Here is an 18215-nt window from a genome sequence, read left to right on the forward strand (position 1 = left end):
GGGTCCGGGTGTTTTACCTAGGTAATCTTCCGGCGATTGCTAGTATCTGTCTTATGCTAGGTCTCGATATAGCTTATTTTCGTAAATATCCTAGATATCAGCTTGTTAATTTAGGATAACTATAAAGTGGAGGTTCTGCCTGAAAAAGGTGGTCAATATCATGATCAGGGTATACCTAAGTGACGAAATCTGCTTGATAGAGGCAGGCAGGCAGCCCTTCGGCGGGATGTCAGCCGCCGTGCTAGCTTTTTCAATGCTCAAAACAGTCATTAAAAGTTATCATTATCATTGAAGTAATAGCCAAGGGAGCAACACTGTCTATTATATTTACAAATCACCATGCTACCATTATGATGTTGCAACAGCCTTTAGCCTAGGACCATCAGCGGAGCTTTCAAGCCACACATCCATCTTCCTGGATGTATTCTCCATTCCTTTCAAAGTTGGATCCGTTCTGAAATTACCGGATCCATCTATTCTTAGTTCGGAGAAGAGTAAAGCCAGTGGCGAGGACTTCCAAATGTGTTGTCTTCTCGTGTGGAAGACAGTAATGACCAAAAAGATCAGACTCAATGCCACAAGTGCAATGGGAAGAATCATCCATAGCCACCGCACTTGCACATATGATTGCATCGTCCATGCTATTCCCTGCTTGGTGTCATCGCAGACTTTGGATCGTGCATGGTTTGTAAGTGACGAGGCCAGGGACTGGAAGATTGAGTTTGTCTCAGAGTAGTTTCCATAATCGCCATACAGAGCCTCAACTGTGTCGGAAGACCACTGTGGCCTGTTGCTCGTGAATCTTGATCCTTGGCCTTCTAGAAGTGGAGAGAGTGAATTTGATAAAGAGAGGCTGCTTAGCCAGTTGATTTTGTAGATGCACTCGTCACTGCTTGTGTCATTGCGTCGAATGCCGTTCACGTAGCAGGCTTCTGGTGTGATGTCGAAGTTCTTCCCGAAAGCACCGTAGCCCGAAGAGTAATTTGACGTCCCCACGTTCGAAGTCATCGTTTCAGTCAACTTTCCACTATACACTGTTGCGTTGTATGTATTGACGCAGTAGTAAAGGGCACACTCCGTTGCGCTGACTTGGGGTGGCACTGCGTAGCCGAAGGAGCTTATCGAAGTGAAGTTGAGAATGACGGCCAAACCAGTCACATCCAGGTCGACGAGGGGGATATTTGTGGTAGCGTTCATGATGTAGTTCTGATTTGGGGCCGTTTGGAAATAGAATCCGTTGGACAAACTGTAATTGTATGCAGCCATGGAGGGGACGGACATAGGTGTTGTCTCCATTTTCAGAGAGTCGGTGATATTGGAACAGCGACTGCAGAACCCGAGGGATTGGTATGGCGTGAATGTACAGTTTCCCGTGGCACAATCCATCAACATATTCTTACCGTTGGGGCTTTGCTCTGTGAAGATGCCGGAGTAGATAGCACCAAGAGTCGAAAGAGGAACTTTATTCTGCCCAGGCCCAGCACCTTCTCCATAGTCGGTATACAGACTTGAGTTGCAAATTTGAATTGATGATTGACCTGGAGCATGGATTGATCGTTCTTTGATTCCCATCACCTGCTGAATAAAGGGGTCGGTAGCAGCAGTAATGACGAGAACAAGACACCCAAAAGTTACTAGATGGCTTTCGTTGAGCAGTGTTAGTGGGTCCATACAGGCGATGAAGAGCTCTGGAGATACTCACCGAGGCACGAAATGAAAGAGAGCAACGAAGGCCCCCGCAGGGCCTCGACTAGCAGCATCTAGTAACGCCAAATCACTAAGCTTATTTCCCCTGCTAAACCATGACCATTTGAGTTGCGACAATGCTTCGGTGACAATGAAAACCATGGCTGCCTTCATCACAGTAGATAACACAGAGACTAGCGCGTTAAGTGTAATGCCGTAGGGCCAGTCCGGCATTGGTTTCCCATCGTACATATACAGCACCACAATAATGGCCGCTAGAAAAATCACCGATGTGAGACAGCTGATGATTTCCAGGGTCCAACTGGACCCCCAGAATATTGTCTGAGATTCCAGAACCGCCTGCTGCTCTGCAGAAGATAATGGTCTTGTCTTTGCTTGGGACTTTGTTTGGGCCTTTGTTTGGCTCTCTGGTGGGTCATCAAGCCGAACATAGCTGAGCGGATAGTTATCCTTGTATTGTGCCATTCTGGTAATTGTCTATAATCATCAAGGACGGTCAAGGGTACATTCAATGGCTGTGTTCAACCAAGATCAGTCCGGGGAGAAATTTCTTGGGAACGAGGGAGAAAGCTGATGACCCAGAACATTTCCCAAAGGAGCGAATAAGTGAAACTAGGGCCGAAAATAATGGAGCTGAGTCGTGGAGCCATTCTTGAGGCGCAAATGGAAATCCATTACCCCCGAAGTCTTAGTGCCGGTTATGGGTCCACTAGATCGTCATTTTGCCCTAACGGGTGCTCGCCTTGTCCCTGAAAATAGTGGATCCTGCGCAATAGTTTAAGACATTTGTCCATGGATTTCTTGGAAAAGTGGAATGCTTAACTAACACGCGGTATTCAATTGGTTTGGCATTTGCGAGACACTCGTAGTTGGAAACATGCTTCTTAATTTATCTTGAAGACGACGTTCCTCATTCTTGCATCGATTCATATTATTTCTGCGTCGACTTCCGCTTCAGCTCAACCGCCAATCCTAAAAGGGATAGATGAATCAGAGCAGCCAGCATCGAGCCAGTTGCCGGTGACGTTGCGTTCTGCTAAACCGTTACCAAACTGATTATTAGTCCCCCATTGGGTGCCCTAGAATCAAAGGCAGACGAGCCCACCGTGGTGTTGGCGGTATCTGAATCTTTAAGATAAGCCAAAGGGAAATCCTGCATTTTCTCCGAAATTTGCACCTCATGTTCCGAGATTTTTCCGACATCAAGCATATAAGTAGCGAGGATCATGAAAAGATTAGACCAGTGAAAGGCACTAAGCCAGGGGACTGGACTGATATTGGTGGAATTTCTTACTCGATTGATCAATATTTGAGCTTCATGCAAGTGTGAGGAACACTCAACCGGCCTGCCCATAGGTAGCGGTACGTGTCGAGGCCAATTGATGCACGTAAAAAGCTATTTGAAGCTGCTAGGCGATCCGCTATTCCCTCTTCCTCGTTCATACGGGTGATGTTTTCGCTCGGGAATTCTCTAGTAGCACCGGACCGTAAGGAAGGTCCTGGAGCGACCTTGCCTTCAAGGTATCGCTTTATCTCGTTTGAGAATATATGCTTCTCATCGGCTGGAAATTCATTAGTAGATCGTCCCAAGTAAAGGAGGAACAACAAACGCAGATAGTTAGTGAAAGCAATCGCAGGTGTGGCGTTATAATGATCGATGTATTCCTCAATCTAAACCCACGACACCTGGCGCATACATGCAAGTGCAGCTTCGGCGTCATCGCCATAGTTGCAACCTAGCCCCTTAAGCAACAATGTTGAAGTCTTGATAGACATCACCGGCAGTCTCGAGGTCCAGTGTGGCTGAGGCTCCCAGTGGAATTACACCAAACTTGGCGGCTAGCGGTGTCTCGGGGAATGCAAGAATATATAAATGAGATAAGATGGCGCCTTGTGATTGTCTCCAGAGCTGTGTGTGACTGTCAGTTTCAATCAAAAGTAATGACGAGCGGGACGAACCATAATGTTGTCTGCATCGCCTCCAAACCGCCCGATGTTTTCGTGGGCCCATTTAACAGCAGCTCTCACACCCAAGAGGGACAATGAGATTTCAAATGGGGAGGGAGCCACCTTAGATCACCAATAGGTGGCTGCATTCAAGACATTGTTTTGTTAGCTCATCGATTCAGGCCTTGAGGACAAGAGAGGGAGATAATCGCTAACCTTTGCAAATGGGACGCGCAGGGACTGGCGGACATTGAGGTACGTGTCATTGAGCATGCCGATGAAAGTACCAGTTAGTGTTTCAACGGTGAGGTTGGATCAGCTATATAACGATCGAGGCGCTTCCCATGTCATGTTCGCATAGTGTGGTGGCTCGCTGAGACCGTGAGCCAAGGTAGAAGGGCCTAGCAGTCCGAAAGTGATGTGCTTCATTATCAGATATTGCAGCTGGAGTTCGATTCAAACAAATTACCCGACCAAAAAAAAGAATATTATCCGAGACCGAGTTTCAAGCCCTGCTTATGTAGCACAAGGCTACTTAACGACGCGAGAGAGACCTGGTCCAACGGAATCGGTGCTGCGGAGAAAATTTGGATCTTCCAATTTTACATCACTTGACAGGTGAAATGACAGGCTGAAAAGAAAAACCCAATCTACTCTCGGTAGTAAATTTAGATTCAGCATAGAGCCGGTTATCATTTGTTTGATATTAGCATGCGGGGATGTTCTTAGTGTGGGGGCCGTGAATCTGGGGAACAGTGCAAGCTTGACCTTTTTGGCAAATAAAGCCACATAGCATAATGCAATATTGATGATCTTGTCAATTTCGAGGTCAAAGCCCTCGGGGTTTGTTATGTACAATTCTATAGCAAGGCGATGGGCTAATATTGAGCGGAAGAGCTTACTTGCGGTGATAGATAGTTGATATTCAACATATTCACTCCGTATAAATCTGTATTCTTTTTCCCGCATATATCACGGATCTTGCTAATGTTTACGCATGTTTTGTTTCTCTAGGTTAGTTGTGGATAGGGCCAATTTGACTGGCTAAAATTGTATTCCAATGAGGCTCTATTCCATAAGGATCCGGGGTAGCCTTTAACTATGGCACATCATCTACATATATGTACATATATAAGAAGTTAGAAGAAAAGGTATAAAAACAAAATCTCACAATAAAACCAGATTGTGTACATGCAAAATTCCCATATGTAGGGTTCGATCCGATTAGCTTCTTTCTATCACTCAACATTGCCCGAAGCGCTCTCCCCTTAACGCGCCCTGGCAACGCAGTTGAATCAGCCTATCCCGTTCTTATCAATTACCATCCACTGCTTCCACATATATTTTGGACTCGCGGTATTTATGGTCATCCCTAATCACCCAACTGTCATTACGTATTTTGACTTTACCCGATCATACCCTAGCCTCCGCTGTGACTTGACGCAGCCTCAGCATAGCCTCTTTGTTGCCCAATTTGCCAGATGGCGCCCTCGATTTAATAGGTCAGGACTTGGTTTTCAAATTATTGTTTATTGAATGCTTTGTTCAGCCGAGCAAAATGAGTCACAAGTTGAGCCTGTGTATATTATCATCTTTTTATTCTCTTTTTGCTTCTCTTTGCTTCAAGCACCAGGCCACAGTGAACCCCTATACTCAACATTTGTTGGCCTGCTTGAAAGTTTGTGCTTTCTGAGAAGATATTCCAATCCGCTCGCTATACCAGAGATTTCGGATTCCCGCAATGGATTTCAAAACAAGAGCATGGCAATACTTGACTAACCTGGAATTGTGGATGAAGAGAGTATGGCATTACTCAAGCAACCTGGAGTGGACAGAGCGAGTCCAGCATGATTGTAAATTTTGCGATCATTCCAATTTCAAAAATATTGTCTACCAGGTCAGTCTATCTTCTCTTAGCCACAGACGAAATAACTGAACCCTAGCCTTGCAGAACAACGAGGTCATTGCAATTGAGACCATCCGACCCGCCGGACAATTCCACTGGCTCATTTTGCCAAAAGAACATGCTGTTCGTGATATTGAAAACCTCGGTGGTGAGCATGTTGAACTCCGTGAGTATATATCAATCAAGTCCAAATATTTGGCATACATGGCTTATCATTGTCCTTTTAATGTTTAGTGAAGAATATGGATGAGGCGAAACAGCATCTTCTCCGATCCCATTGCCCAGATTCACCCACCTCAGCCATTCATTCGGGTTACCATCGAGGAAGACGACCACTTTTAAGAAAATTATATTGGCCCGATATTATTTCAATCCATCACCTACACCTTCACGTCATTGTCAATCCGTCATCGTTAGTCTTGCTTCTCAAATACCCAGCATGGTTACCACTGATGTGGAAATCTGATGAAAAGGTGATGCAAGAAGTTCAAAAGCAGAACAAGAGAACTATTTGAATCTTCAGATAAATACAAACTTCCTTCAGATACCCAGTTCGGAAATTGGATAGTGGTATGAAGTATATATTGAGTTCAAATCAAATACATACATATGTACGTTTTTCATTTGAACATATGGAGTTAATTATACAACATTGGGATATATTGAATGTGTAGAGATATCCAAGTTTCGCACCTATTTAAAAATACCTTAGGGATGAAGTCGAAAGGCCCAAGGAGCGAGTGAAACCACCCAAGACTAGGTCACAAAGACAGACAAAGAGAAAAACCAAAACAGCACGCTCGCTTCTAAACTCCGCTCATCGAGCAAAACAATCTTGTACAGTCACACAGACAACAACCCCGTGGATTTTACATTATCAAGGCGCGGCCGACACATTGGAAAGCCCAAGCGAACGGCCTAGCGAACCACACAATCCAACTGCTCACGAGAACAACGTATCCAGCAGTGCGGCCAACTAACATGGCTGCAAAGCCAAGGATGAAAAGATAGACAATAGCTTGCAGAAGCTCTACCATGAACCGGCTGATGGCCTGGTCATCACGAGCCTTCGGCCAAGCACCAGTGGCCTGGTAGCGAGAAACAGCAGCATAAATGCAACTAAAGACACGATAGCAGTGGCTAGTCATACTGAGAGTATTGCTAATGACGAACTTGGTATAATAGCTGTCGGTACCCGTTCGGAGGGCCCTGTTCAGTTGGGTGACGGCGACAACAAGGATATTAAAAACAAGAGAAAGAGCCAGGGGATTGACACCATTGCCCTCAAAGTCAGCTTTATCTTGAGAGTGCATATCACCCAGATCGGCATGAACATCAGTGATATTGGACTGAAGATACTCTTTGGGAGTTGCGACCTGAAGCCCATCGAGCTCCGCAATCTCCATGATTGTACCAGAGGTACGAAGACGAGGCGGTGGTTTGGAACGTTCTTCCTTCTTCGGTAGATCTTGCTTCTTTAACGGAGTATCGGCCTTTTTTGCCTTCGGGGGCGGGGACTTTTCGGACGTCGCTGGTTTTGCAGGCTTCGGGATCTTGCCCACCTTGGATGGCTTTGCCAGTGCAGAGATCTTTTCAGTCGACGTAAGGAGCTTTCTCGGGTTTTCTGTGGAGGGTGGTTCCTCTGACAATGTGACTCTGGTGGTTACTGGCTTGCTTGATGTAGTTGACTGCTTGGGAGGTGATTGCTTCTCGGTTGGTTGGTTCTCAACAGTGGCCGGCTTTGCGGGTGACGTTGGACCGGTTCCGGGGATACTTGGTATTTCGCTTGCTGATTGAAATGACCGAAATGATTGAAATGACCTTTCAGATCTTGATGACTCTGAATTATCTCTTGACGGAATGGGTGACGGATTACTTATTGATTCCTTCCGATTCGCGCGCTGGAGAGATCCGGAGGCGTTTCGCAGTGACTCGGCCCGGTTGCGGAGAGACTCAGTACCGTTGCGTAAAATCGTGGCCAGAGTCTCCGTAGGCGACCTAACTAGCCCGGACGACTTTGCCAGCCCGGAGGTACGGATGAAGCCACGGATAGTATTCGACGCTGTTCCGGCGGCTCGGTCTGAAGTGAGTTCTTGTGTCCGATCTAGGCCTCGGTCCACGGGGCCTTGCCCGTTTCCCGTGCTCGAGAGGGTACTGGCTGGGAGTGTCTGAGATGTTGTCAGAGTAGAACCTGTTGGTTTGACCTTTGAATTCGTGCCCCCGGGCCGCAACCCCGATGGCGTGGAAATCATTTGGGCCTTTCCTCGGACGGCTTTGATCGCCTCGGCGGTGACCGCGTGACTTACGCCACCAGCACGTCGTAGCCCTTGTGGCTTTGGTGCATTGGGTTTCTTGTCGGGCGTGGGAATCATGGTGCGTGTGATAGTGGGTGTGATAATGAACACATCGTCGTCGCCCCGACCTTCCTCTATGCTCGCCGATCGTTCGGATGTACTGCTGGGGGGTGAAAGTTCTCCTTGCCCGAGTTCTGTGATCCTGTCCTCGGGATCGGTTGTTGCTTTGGGGGGTAATTCTGATCGTGGAAAATTGTCGATGACTTGGAGCATTGGGCAGGCTTCGAATTCTGTGAAATTTCTGGCCGCTCCTCTTGAAGAACAATTGTCTCCTCTACTCTGTGCATAGTTTGGCGAGCTATGCCTTTCTTCACTTCCTTCCATTGTCTGTGCTTGTTCTTTGAAGCCAAAGCCAATGGACGGGGATGTAGACTGGCATCGTCGGGAGAAGCGAACATGAGGATCTCGTCCGGATTCTTTTCCCCCGATATTTCCCTGCACCCTAAAAAAGAGCCGTCCGCGTTTTGAGGGTGTCGTTTCTGCTTGACTTTCGTTGGCGACTCTTCCCAGATTGTACTAATCCGATTGTGACCGATTTCGTCAGGGCTGTAGTAGTGAACAGTAGCTTGGCGGTGTTGAGCCGCAGCCGTAGGCTGGGCTTGGGGCTGCGGATCAGGCTGCTGCTGGTACTGCGGTTGCTGTGGAGGCGACAGCTGACGTGGTTCATCTCGCGACGAACTGGGCATATGAGTCTCCTCGTACGTTCCATCGTAGGCTCTGAACTCCGTCGGGATATGTTCTCGATGGCTTCTGAGACTCAATTTGCTTTCAGGGGAGGTGGTGCGACTAGGGAGTGAGTTAGGGTCAACCATCCTACCACCAGTTTGGTGTACTCTCTCGATGCTTTTCTGGTACTCTGATATTTGCTGCGCGGTCATGGTTGGCGGGTTTGGGTCTTTCGCAGTTGGCATATTGACGACAAATCGATCTTCCCAGTCTGTGATGGAGCTGTCCTCGGCCGATACTGGCGAGATTGAAGGATGGGATCGAGGGCTGGAATCCGCCGTTGTGTCTGTTCTTGCCGATATCTGGGGTGTGTCATTATCGGGGACATCCATGTTGATCCATTGGTCGCCCTGTTTTCGCCATTTGTTCTTGCTATCCACCGGGTGCGAGGCGGAAGTTGTGCTTTTCACTCCCTGCGCAGGGCTGCTCTTAGTAGCAGTGCTGGGACTCGGAATTCCTGAACGGGTAGTACCCTCTCGAGAACTTGTTGGGATTGTGCGAGTGGCAGCTGTAGGCCTGGTCCGGTGATACGATATGCGTGAGTTTGGGGATTGCTCAGTATCGCTCTCCTTGCCCCTAGTGCTTCTTTGTGACAAGGGAGACTCTTTTTCAAATTTGTCACGCAACTTTCTCAAATATTGATCGTGGTCTCTATCCGATGATCGAGTTTGGCCGCGTTGTCCTGAATGGCTAGGCGTGATTGGTTTTGGAAGACCAGTGGGACTAGGGGTTTGTCTTAGCTCATTGCTTTGGCTCTCGGCAATTGACCTGGGAACCGGAAGCTTGGTAGCTTTGGACTTTTGATACGTGTTGTCTGATGCACTTCTCGAGTTGGCATATCCATTTGATCTTGCATCCTGCGCATAGCGAGGTGGGGAGGTTGCCGAGAGTTCTGTAGGAGAGGCCTTGTAGTCGGCTCGATAGGCTTTGTATGGACTCTGCCGTGTTGGACGAGGGGACAGATTCACAAGGTGTCCGTCCGGCAACTCAACACGGGCTTCGGCCATATTTGGTTGATGGTGATCGTGGTTAATGGTGCTAGCGCTCCGACCTTAAAGAGTAGTTTGTCCTGTCCCATGCCGTATCGTAACGGTGGTTATATCGTCTTTCTATATGCTGAATGTGTTGTCTGTAAGTCGAGGTCGAGGTCGTTAAGTGTCGGTCACCGACTGTAGGACGGGAGATAAGATGTCTTGAAAGGACGAGCGGGGCGGTTCAAAGTAACTAGACGTGGGAGGATCTTCAGAGAAGGTCGCGTTATCAACGTAAGAATAGGGTGCGCTCGTTTGGCTGGAATGCTAGGGTCGGCGAGGAAGAATGCCAGCCCCCATGGCGGAATGCCCCATGAGATTGACCGGCCGCCATTCGGAATGGTGCTTTCTTGGGGAATTCGCATTTTGAATTATTTTTTTCTTGGAAGTTACGGGGATTGAATGCTGAAGTAGAAAGTGCGACGCGAATATCAAGTGTCAACCGTAGACAACTCAACAACTAGGAATTTCCTGAATTGAGCATTGCTTCATTGTCCGAGCTGTGAGACCATTCAACCAAATGATACTGAAAAAACGAAGCATGCCATGAGCCCTGATTTCGGTAACACACTTTCGTCCATCGATTTGCATTCCTCGGCGTGGTAAACGTGTACAACTCCATGCAACAGAGGTCAGAAAAGATGCATTGAGTGTGAACTCAATTAATGATATGTACGAAGAGTGCTCCCAGCATCGATGATGGGTGCGCGTGATGTGAGATCAACCGCGCACATGACGCATTATTGACCTGGAAGGAACGCAGTTTTTGATTGCAAATAAATATGTCATGTATTCGTCTTAGAACCGCCCCGTTTCTCGTCGAGTCTTGAGGCTATCTGATCTATTGATTGGGGCCAGGCCACCTTGGTTGGTGCTCCCTGGGACGCTGCTCTTCTTGAGCGGGCTGGAGCTTCGCATCAAAGGAGTTGTGCCTCGCTCCTTGTAGACAAAGTCTCCGTTATGTTGCAATCGGCGGTCAAAGGAAGTCGATGCTGACTTCCTCAATGGGGAGTTGGCGTGACTGTAAACACCAAGACTACCTCCGTCACCTGTACCCGCTGCAGCAGATCGGAACTGCGGCTGGCGCATTGATGTGCGGCTGTTTCCCCGAGTTAATGGTGAGCCATCTCGAGATATTGTTGGAGGGCCTTGAAATATAGACGAGATTGGGGTGGAGGTGGTTGTTTGGCGGACCGGAGTGAAACCTTCTGGATCGACGTGCTTCAGGTAGTTGGGATTGGGACTGGTCTTGTAACCACGGTTGAGTATAACAGTCGGAGTGTAAGTCTCAACTCTGTTGCATTCGTGTTCGGGCTTCGGCCCTTCTCCCGCGAACTGCGTGCCAACATCTCGCATCAAGGGGTGTGTCCGTGGCTGTACATATTTGATGTCGTACTCCTTAAAGACCTCTTTGTGCACCACTTTCTGGTCCTTGGCTTGCTGTTTGTAAGATGACGAAATAAACGACATTTGAATGGATAGAAGAGCCACCAAAACGATGGTTGTCACAATGGTGACACTGGGACGTGGATCGGATAGCTGTGTTGGTAGGAATAGCCAGTACACCAAGACATGCCCGGGGCTAAACAGGCAGAAGAGCCGCAGGCAAAGTGGCGAAGGATCCCAAATAGCAAGCTCCCAAACATCACGCTGCGCATCGGGGTGCGCTCTCGAGTGAGCTGATTCCGTAGATAGCGCTCTAGCGATGTATCGCAGTGGGGAAGGCATCGAAGGGCTCGAATCAACGCGCACACGCTGTGCAGAGGACGTTCCCGGGTTATTATCAATGGGATTTTCAAACAAGCGATAATGTCGCTTCTTCGAAAACGTGTAGAAAGCATTGACGATCGACGCAACAGCCATGAAATGAACGATGAATGAGGCCTGTCCGTTAAAGCCACAGCACATTAGCTTTCCGTTCACAGTAGTTCGATAAATGGCCCTTGGGGACAGAACCGAGGGACAAAAAAAACATACAAGCCAACCGCGCAGGGATGTGCCATCATTATCGCCAAACACATCGTCAAAAGCTTGACTGCCACTGGACCGGCTGTTCGCTCGTGCAATAAGGAATACCAAGTTGAGGCCGAATCCTATGGGCAGCGCCCAGTCCTTTTCCAATTGATCCCAGTCCCCTCCTTCAAACTCCTCCGAAAGCCAAAGCAAAAAGTCATATGGATTCAAGTAAGTGAGTATGCGCTCGCTGAGCGGGCGGCGGCGTACAAGGCGCGGCATGGTGACGGAGGTCGCCGAAAGACAGAAGCTGATACTTTACAGCTTCGTCCTATTCAATGAGACAACCTCAAAGCATTAATGGTAGGGGTTGACTGGGTGAGAGGGACCTTGTTTTGACAACGAAGTAAACAATTGAGAAACCTTGGAAATTGCATCAGCTTATGTAATGGTCCGGCGATAACCATGGCGATCAACGGACAGCTGGTCCATATCTAACGTTTGCTTGGTCCAAGTCAGACGTCCAATCTGATCTGGCATTGTCTTTTTCTTCGGCTTTTTAGCTTCTTCTTTCCCTAAATCTCATAATGGCGGCGTCCGCCGCAACAGCTAAGGTACTTCACCGTCTGATAGAGTAGCCCCTCCGATAGCAATGCTAATCTCATTCTCACTCCAGGACCGGCAGTTCCTCGCCGTTATTGGTGATGAAGAGTACAGAATCCTCGCTCAAAATCCATGACAGTAGAAGTGTTGCAATCGGCTAACGTGAACCAACCTCTTGCGCAGCTCCGTCACCGGTCTTTTGCTCGCAGGAATTGGGGTATGACCTTTCTTATCCATCGACGTCATGCGTATGCGACAACAAGAAAACAATTTGCTTATTTATGTGGTATTCTATAGCATGTTACCGAAGGACCAGACTCGCAGCGAAACTTCCTGGTTGTTGATTCCAAAATCGAGACGTCGGAGATCGAGCGGGCCTTCCAGAGCTTCACCCAGGAACGCAAAGACATTGCAGTGCTCCTGATCAATCAACATGTGGGTTGATTTTTCCTATCATTGCGCAATATATCTCGCACGCATCGATATATGTCCACTAACGTGCTTGTCGACCACAGATCGCAGAGCGCATCCGTCACAGCGTCGATACATTCACCGATCCTTTCCCCGCTGTCCTCGAAATTCCTAGCAAAGACCATCCCTATGACCCCGAGAAGGACAGTGTTCTCAAGCGTGTTCGCCGTCTCTTCGGAGAATAGATGGCTTCATATCTATCATTGTTCTGGTCATCTAGCTATGAAACAAATTATTCGGGTTTGCCATTTCGTCTCGAAGACATGAAGCGCAATTTCAGCTACAAGTTTTATAATACCGGGGCTGTAGACCATCCGGTGTCTGATCAAGAATGAGTTGGGGGAAATATGGAGATATTGAATAGGAAGATACCCAGTACAACTGACATAAGATTGCAATAAACCCTTCACATATGTTTGCCTTACAGTGTTCCTTATAGTGACATCAATTCTCTTTCAAAATATGTCTCGTGTGGCCGGCGATGTTGCCGCCAATGTATATTATGCTCATGTGTAGACCTGTTGATTTTATAGTTGGATTTAAGTTGGATTTAATTTCTTTCAGCCGGAACGTAAGCAAAGGCAGGAGTAAAATAGATGCAAAGACTGCGGTAACGAGAATATAAAGCAACATGATATCAAAAGGACTGCAAAGCGTCATAAGCTTGAAACGAGAGATGCGAAAATCGAAGGGTCATGACAAGGGCGTATGATAAGACAGTAGGAGACGGCGAAGCCCGTGGATCAAGCAAAGAGCCAGGGACATTGAAGTTTGAGCAAACCGAGAGATGCCACCCAGGCGGTGGATGCAAAACATTGTCTTAGGGTTTGATGAATCAGATGTGGAATGCGATATTTTCCGCCTTGAGGCAAGTAACCTGCTGGTCGGCTTGGTTGTAGACATCAGCAAGAACGGAGTACTTGCCCTGGAAGAAGATATGTTAGCGGAAAGACCTTCGAAACTCCTTCAAGATGACTTACCGGTGGGATCTGCTTAGGCAGTTCCACTTCCTTCGTCAACACCATTTTACCCTTCTCTAGCGGGCACTCCAAGTCGACATTCTTCAGTTCTTCGCACAGATCGACAGTCTGTTTGATTAAGGTAATGAGACCCCACTTCACTTCCAGGTTCACAGTAGCGCCCTTCTCAATTCTCTCCAGCAAGGTGCCTTTGGCGGAAATGATCAACTTCTTTCCTCTGTAAACAGAAATTGGGTCAGCAATTAATCCCTTCTCATGAAGATTACAATATTCAGGGCTGACGTACGGTAGAGGAGGGTTAGGTGACAGATCCACCGATTCGATGTCGAGTTTATAGGCTTCTGGTTTGGCACAGTACAGCAAAGGGTTGTCACCCTCGACTGGGAAATCTTCAGTGGTCCCGGCATTGAGGGAAACCTGTGTAGGGTCGAAGATGGAGAAGGCGGCTGCGTTGGAGAGGGGAGCCGTAAGTACCAAGAGGCTGGCAGCTGATAAGAACTTCATGGCTGCGATGATAGTGACTACGACAGTCGTTCAAAAGATAAGTGGACGTGATAGGTATATTCTCTATGTGCAAGAATATCACAAAGAAAGTAGTCAAGTATGGAAAATCAGTTGGTGTTCACAAAGTTGGAGGTGAGGAGAAAGCCTGCCTAGCTGGAGATGTCACTTGATGACGCCTCCACACGTGATCGCAGTAGATCTATCCCGTTTCAAGCACAGATCTTATCAGTGTACCTGCATCGCAAGATATATGCTATTATCTATGTGTTCTGTCCCTTTTGATTTTGAATCAACAAGTTATTTTTTATTCTACATACAATGCAGATATATCTTCGGATTTGTCTTGATGTTCATCTCTTAAAACATTCTGACCCACTGTACTCCATTTTCCTTATCAGGGATCGGCACTCTTACTTGGAATGTCCAAGTTGCACATACCTGCACAACATCTATATGAATTTCTTTATCTGTATAAGATGTAGTAGTTATCGCAATAGAGAGACCAGAACGAAGATAACAAAGTGCAGCAATGGAAAGAATATAGAAAAACAAGACGATTATGAGGAAGAATAGCAAGGCAGGACGCCGGAAGACTGAATCGACCCGTGGACCTCAGGACCATTCGCCATTATAGTTACTGCAAGTTCTATGAATCTAGGAAGGTGCATAGCGGCTAGGGGTCAGATTGAATCATTTTTAGGAACGCTGCGTGAAGATGCCTAACTAAATTCTAGCAGAAAATTAGAACACTCAAATTACTATACCAGAGACTATAGTAAAAGGATGTGTTAAAAAAAGATGTGAAAAAAGATGTAAGAAAAGATGTAAAAAAAGACGTGAAAAGAGGTATGAAAAGAGGTGTGAAAAGAGAAGTAGAAAGAGCAATAATAGTTGCTCTTAATTGTGACAATTGGTTACAGTACAGTACACCATGTAGAGTGGTGAAAAGTGGTCAAAGTAAGTTATAAGTTCAGGCAGTAATCCTAGAAATAATTCAATTCGACCCCTGGCCGCTATGCACCTTCGTAATATACCAAAACCGAAAGGGAAGAAGAGCAAGGAAACAGATTGGTGAAGAGTTTATAAGCCAGAATGGCAAAATTATGTTGAATTTTGATTTCTTTCATTCTTTTGATTCCTCCCTTCTTCTGGACTGTAAAAGAAACAGAAAACATGGAATAGTCCAGAAGAGAGACACCGGCACCGGGCCTGGAGGAAGATGAGGACCCAAGAAAGAAAAAGAGAATCCGATCGACGAAGCGCCATTGTTAAAAGAGACGGGGGTATCGGTACATTATGTTGAAATGAAAACGCTGAGGAAGAAATCGTTGAGAGGTCTTCAGTCGTGACGCCATAAGACATTGCAGGGTGAGCCCGAGATGTGTTGGAGTGGTGTTTGTGTGGGCTGTGGTATCGTTGAGATGAGTGATGTTGAATTAGGTATGTTGAGTGTTAAAAGTGGGTTGATGGGCATGGGACCAAAGGGTCTGGGGTATTGATATGGGTATGCCAAAAGTTCCAAGTTGAGGGGAACCATTTTAATTGGCGGCAACTCCGTTTTGTTCAGTTGTGCCGTTGGCCATGGGCTTCACTTCGACGTTGAGATCTTTGATTTCAAGGCCGTTGAACAATTCAAAGACACCGTTAGATCTGTGGAAGTCGTTGTCGACGATATTGACGAGGTACCAGTCGTCCATCACGCCTTGGATCAGCTTGCGACTAGGGCTTGCTGCCTCATGACACTTGGACCATTGCTCTCCCAGGAGGTAGGCTTCATCCTTCCAGGCCAAGAAACTGACTGTCTCGACAATGGTGGGCTGAATGATCTCCCGTCCCGCAAAGATACCCCATGTCAGGGCATTGGGGCTGTCAAGAGTGTTTGTCTTGAGCTCACCCTTCTTGTTGGTGGCGTGGTATGTCAAGTCATCGTTCTTTTCGATACGGATAATGAGCTCATCAATCAAGTTTGAGGGAACCAGAAGCTCCAAGTAGGCCTTTTGGTAAACGAAACCGTTCTTGGGGCCCCATCCGTAGACGGGGTGCGAGGACTTGACTCCGTTGACAGCAGGCTGAGAGTTGATTGTCAGGAAACCCCGCTGGTTGAGGGCGAGCAAGTCCTCCTGGATGTCATTGGCCTCTGTTGTGATTGGCGAGTCACTCCAAGGCAGGCGGTCAAGCTTGCCGGTCAAGAAACGAACAAAGATTTCGGATAGTTCTTTAATTGACTTTGGCTCGCCCCACAGTTTGATGTTCTGCTCGTTCGTGCCCTTCAGGCCCACACCATATGCGTCCAGTTCACCGAACGCGGGTGAGCGAGAATCGGTCCAGCGACCGTTGGGATATTCATCCCATGTCTGGGTACGAGCAACGTACGATGAGTTTCGGTTGCGCCAGAACACTGGCCGCACATCCTCTGACCTGCGGCCGAGACCAAGGGATGGCCGCCAAGGCAGGGCACGCTGAATAGGGGAATCATCGGAGGGGCAAAGATCAAGCTCCTCGAGAACCAAGCGAGTCGCTTGAGCCAGGTTCATGGTATAGAAATGCAGGTGCTTGATGCCGGCAGCGAGCAGCTGTCTGCACATCTCGGCGATTAGACTCTTTCCGATATCTCGGACCGCGGAATCATCGTTCTTGACCGGCTCGAGAGCTTCCATCCATTGAGGGGGGACTCGGATCTTAGTCCATGTGGATCGACGAATGAACGCAGCATAGGTCTGGATAGGCATGATACCAGGAATGATGGGAACAGTGATTCCCTTCGCACGGCACTTGTTGACCCATTCGATGAAGTTTTCCACATCGTAAAACATTTGGGTTACCACGAAAGTGCTGCCTGCATCCACCTTCTCCTTCAAGTGGTCGATCAATTGGTCCACGTCGGCGTTATCATCAGCACCCTCGGGATAGCCACCAACACCAATATCGAAGTGGTTGCCATACTTATCACGGATGTATTTTACCAGGTCCTTCGCATAACGGAATCCATTGTCGGAAGCTTCCCATGTTTCCTTGTCTCGGGGAGGGTCTCCTCGGAGAGCCAGAATATTGGTGCAGCCGGCTTTGTAGGCAGATTGAAGAGCTTGGTCGACCTTTTCCAGAGGCATATCCGTGCATGTCAAGTGCATGCATGTCTCCAATCCATACACCGATTGTGCTACGCTGACCATCTCGCAAGTCAGATCCGATAAGCGACCGCCAGCACCCCAGGTGATATCGATGAAGGACGGGCCCATTCCATGCATACGGTCCATTCGGTCATAGAGATTCTGTACACCCTGGGCGGTTTTGGGAGGGAAGAACTCAAAAGAAATTCCAGTCTTTCCTTCCGCCTCATTCTTCGCAAGTTTCTCTCGGATATGCATGATGTCGGTTTAATCTAGTTTCTGTAAGTAACCCATTTCACTGCAGATACAACCAAGGCCAACAATAGCCTTTCCTCAAGCTTGGTATCTGAGTTTCATCAATAAACATACCGAAGGTCGAAGTAATAACTGATTGGATTGTTTGTGGAACTGGAGCACCTGTGCAGATGAGACAGGCTATTTCTGCTCGCGTCTGAGAGCCTGGACGCCTGTGCACTGTAACACTGTCAAACGTCAAGTGCTTAATGGTTTTAAAAAAAGTAAAAAAAAGAAGAAATCAAGCACCGAAAAAAGAAGGAAAAAAAGAGAAAAAGAGAGAGAGAGAAAGAGGATTACTCAACTGAGGAGTGAGGAAAGGAGGAAATCCGGTGAACGGACACCAGTAATTTGGCGGGGAAGGCCGCCATCGGAGGGCACGTGTTTTGGTTGAAATTCAACCAAATTAGATGAATTGGAAGAATTTAGAAGAAGAAACAGATGATATTGTTTTCTATCTACATTTAAGTTTCATTAAAAGCCTATTACAATTGATGTTTCAACTCATAAAACTGACAATTGGTAGATTACTTAGGTTATTGTCGATTATCACCTTAGCCATATGTTCCACCGCCCTTACCCCTCCGTTCCAAACGGGGTCCGGCAAAATTTTCGTTATCAGTGGATTTCCT

General features: G+C 47.4%; 10 protein-coding genes across 10 annotated transcripts; 1 reads left to right on the top strand and 9 right to left on the bottom strand.

Moving 5' to 3' along the window:
• Positions 1–348: 348 nt before the first annotated feature.
• N7529_000320 (DUF3176 domain-containing protein) lies at positions 349–2172 on the bottom strand (the record flags this gene model as incomplete). Its single annotated transcript, XM_057235851.1, has 2 exons — positions 349–1642; positions 1703–2172. The coding sequence occupies 2 exons, from the start codon at positions 2170–2172 to the stop codon at positions 349–351; spliced, it is 1764 nt and encodes a 587-aa protein (XP_057102654.1).
• A 571-nt stretch (positions 2173–2743) lies between these two features.
• On the bottom strand, positions 2744–3434 carry N7529_000321 (alpha/beta-hydrolase; the record flags this gene model as incomplete). Its single annotated transcript, XM_057235852.1, has 3 exons — positions 2744–2973; positions 3045–3378; positions 3405–3434. The coding sequence occupies 3 exons, from the start codon at positions 3432–3434 to the stop codon at positions 2744–2746; spliced, it is 594 nt and encodes a 197-aa protein (XP_057102655.1).
• A 17-nt stretch (positions 3435–3451) lies between these two features.
• On the bottom strand, positions 3452–3927 carry N7529_000322 (alpha/beta-hydrolase; the record flags this gene model as incomplete). Its single annotated transcript, XM_057235853.1, has 3 exons — positions 3452–3616; positions 3667–3777; positions 3871–3927. 3 exons carry the CDS (start codon positions 3925–3927, stop codon positions 3452–3454), a joined length of 333 nt encoding a protein of 110 aa, XP_057102656.1.
• A 2502-nt stretch (positions 3928–6429) lies between these two features.
• N7529_000323 (uncharacterized protein) lies at positions 6430–7932 on the bottom strand (the record flags this gene model as incomplete). The annotated part of the gene is made up of 1 exon (XM_057235854.1): positions 6430–7932. The coding sequence occupies one exon, from the start codon at positions 7930–7932 to the stop codon at positions 6430–6432; it is 1503 nt and encodes a 500-aa protein (XP_057102657.1).
• Positions 7933–7988: 56 nt separating this feature from the next.
• N7529_000324 (putative NTP binding protein) lies at positions 7989–9647 on the bottom strand (the record flags this gene model as incomplete). Its single annotated transcript, XM_057235855.1, has 1 exon — positions 7989–9647. The coding sequence occupies one exon, from the start codon at positions 9645–9647 to the stop codon at positions 7989–7991; it is 1659 nt and encodes a 552-aa protein (XP_057102658.1).
• Positions 9648–9802: 155 nt separating this feature from the next.
• Positions 9803–10036, bottom strand: N7529_000325 (uncharacterized protein; the record flags this gene model as incomplete). Its single annotated transcript, XM_057235856.1, has 1 exon — positions 9803–10036. One exon carries the CDS (start codon positions 10034–10036, stop codon positions 9803–9805), a length of 234 nt encoding a protein of 77 aa, XP_057102659.1.
• Positions 10037–10469: 433 nt separating this feature from the next.
• N7529_000326 (Nur1/Mug154 family protein) lies at positions 10470–11906 on the bottom strand (the record flags this gene model as incomplete). The annotated part of the gene is made up of 2 exons (XM_057235857.1): positions 10470–11555; positions 11649–11906. The coding sequence occupies 2 exons, from the start codon at positions 11904–11906 to the stop codon at positions 10470–10472; spliced, it is 1344 nt and encodes a 447-aa protein (XP_057102660.1).
• A 305-nt stretch (positions 11907–12211) lies between these two features.
• N7529_000327 (H(+)-transporting V1 sector ATPase subunit F) lies at positions 12212–12883 on the top strand (the record flags this gene model as incomplete). Its single annotated transcript, XM_057235858.1, has 5 exons — positions 12212–12238; positions 12301–12335; positions 12411–12444; positions 12525–12662; positions 12743–12883. The coding sequence occupies 5 exons, from the start codon at positions 12212–12214 to the stop codon at positions 12881–12883; spliced, it is 375 nt and encodes a 124-aa protein (XP_057102661.1).
• Positions 12884–13533: 650 nt separating this feature from the next.
• Positions 13534–14182, bottom strand: N7529_000328 (ML domain-containing protein; the record flags this gene model as incomplete). The annotated part of the gene is made up of 3 exons (XM_057235859.1): positions 13534–13623; positions 13679–13895; positions 13965–14182. The coding sequence occupies 3 exons, from the start codon at positions 14180–14182 to the stop codon at positions 13534–13536; spliced, it is 525 nt and encodes a 174-aa protein (XP_057102662.1).
• Positions 14183–15720: 1538 nt separating this feature from the next.
• N7529_000329 (methylenetetrahydrofolate reductase (NAD(P)H) MET13) lies at positions 15721–17547 on the bottom strand (the record flags this gene model as incomplete). Its single annotated transcript, XM_057235860.1, has 1 exon — positions 15721–17547. The coding sequence occupies one exon, from the start codon at positions 17545–17547 to the stop codon at positions 15721–15723; it is 1827 nt and encodes a 608-aa protein (XP_057102663.1).
• Positions 17548–18215: the final 668 nt, after the last annotated feature.

The sequence above is a fragment of the Penicillium soppii genome (genome assembly GCF_028829465.1).
Source record: "Penicillium soppii strain IBT 18220 chromosome Unknown utg000001l, whole genome shotgun sequence".
NCBI classification, from domain to species: Eukaryota; Fungi; Ascomycota; class Eurotiomycetes; order Eurotiales; family Aspergillaceae; genus Penicillium; species Penicillium soppii.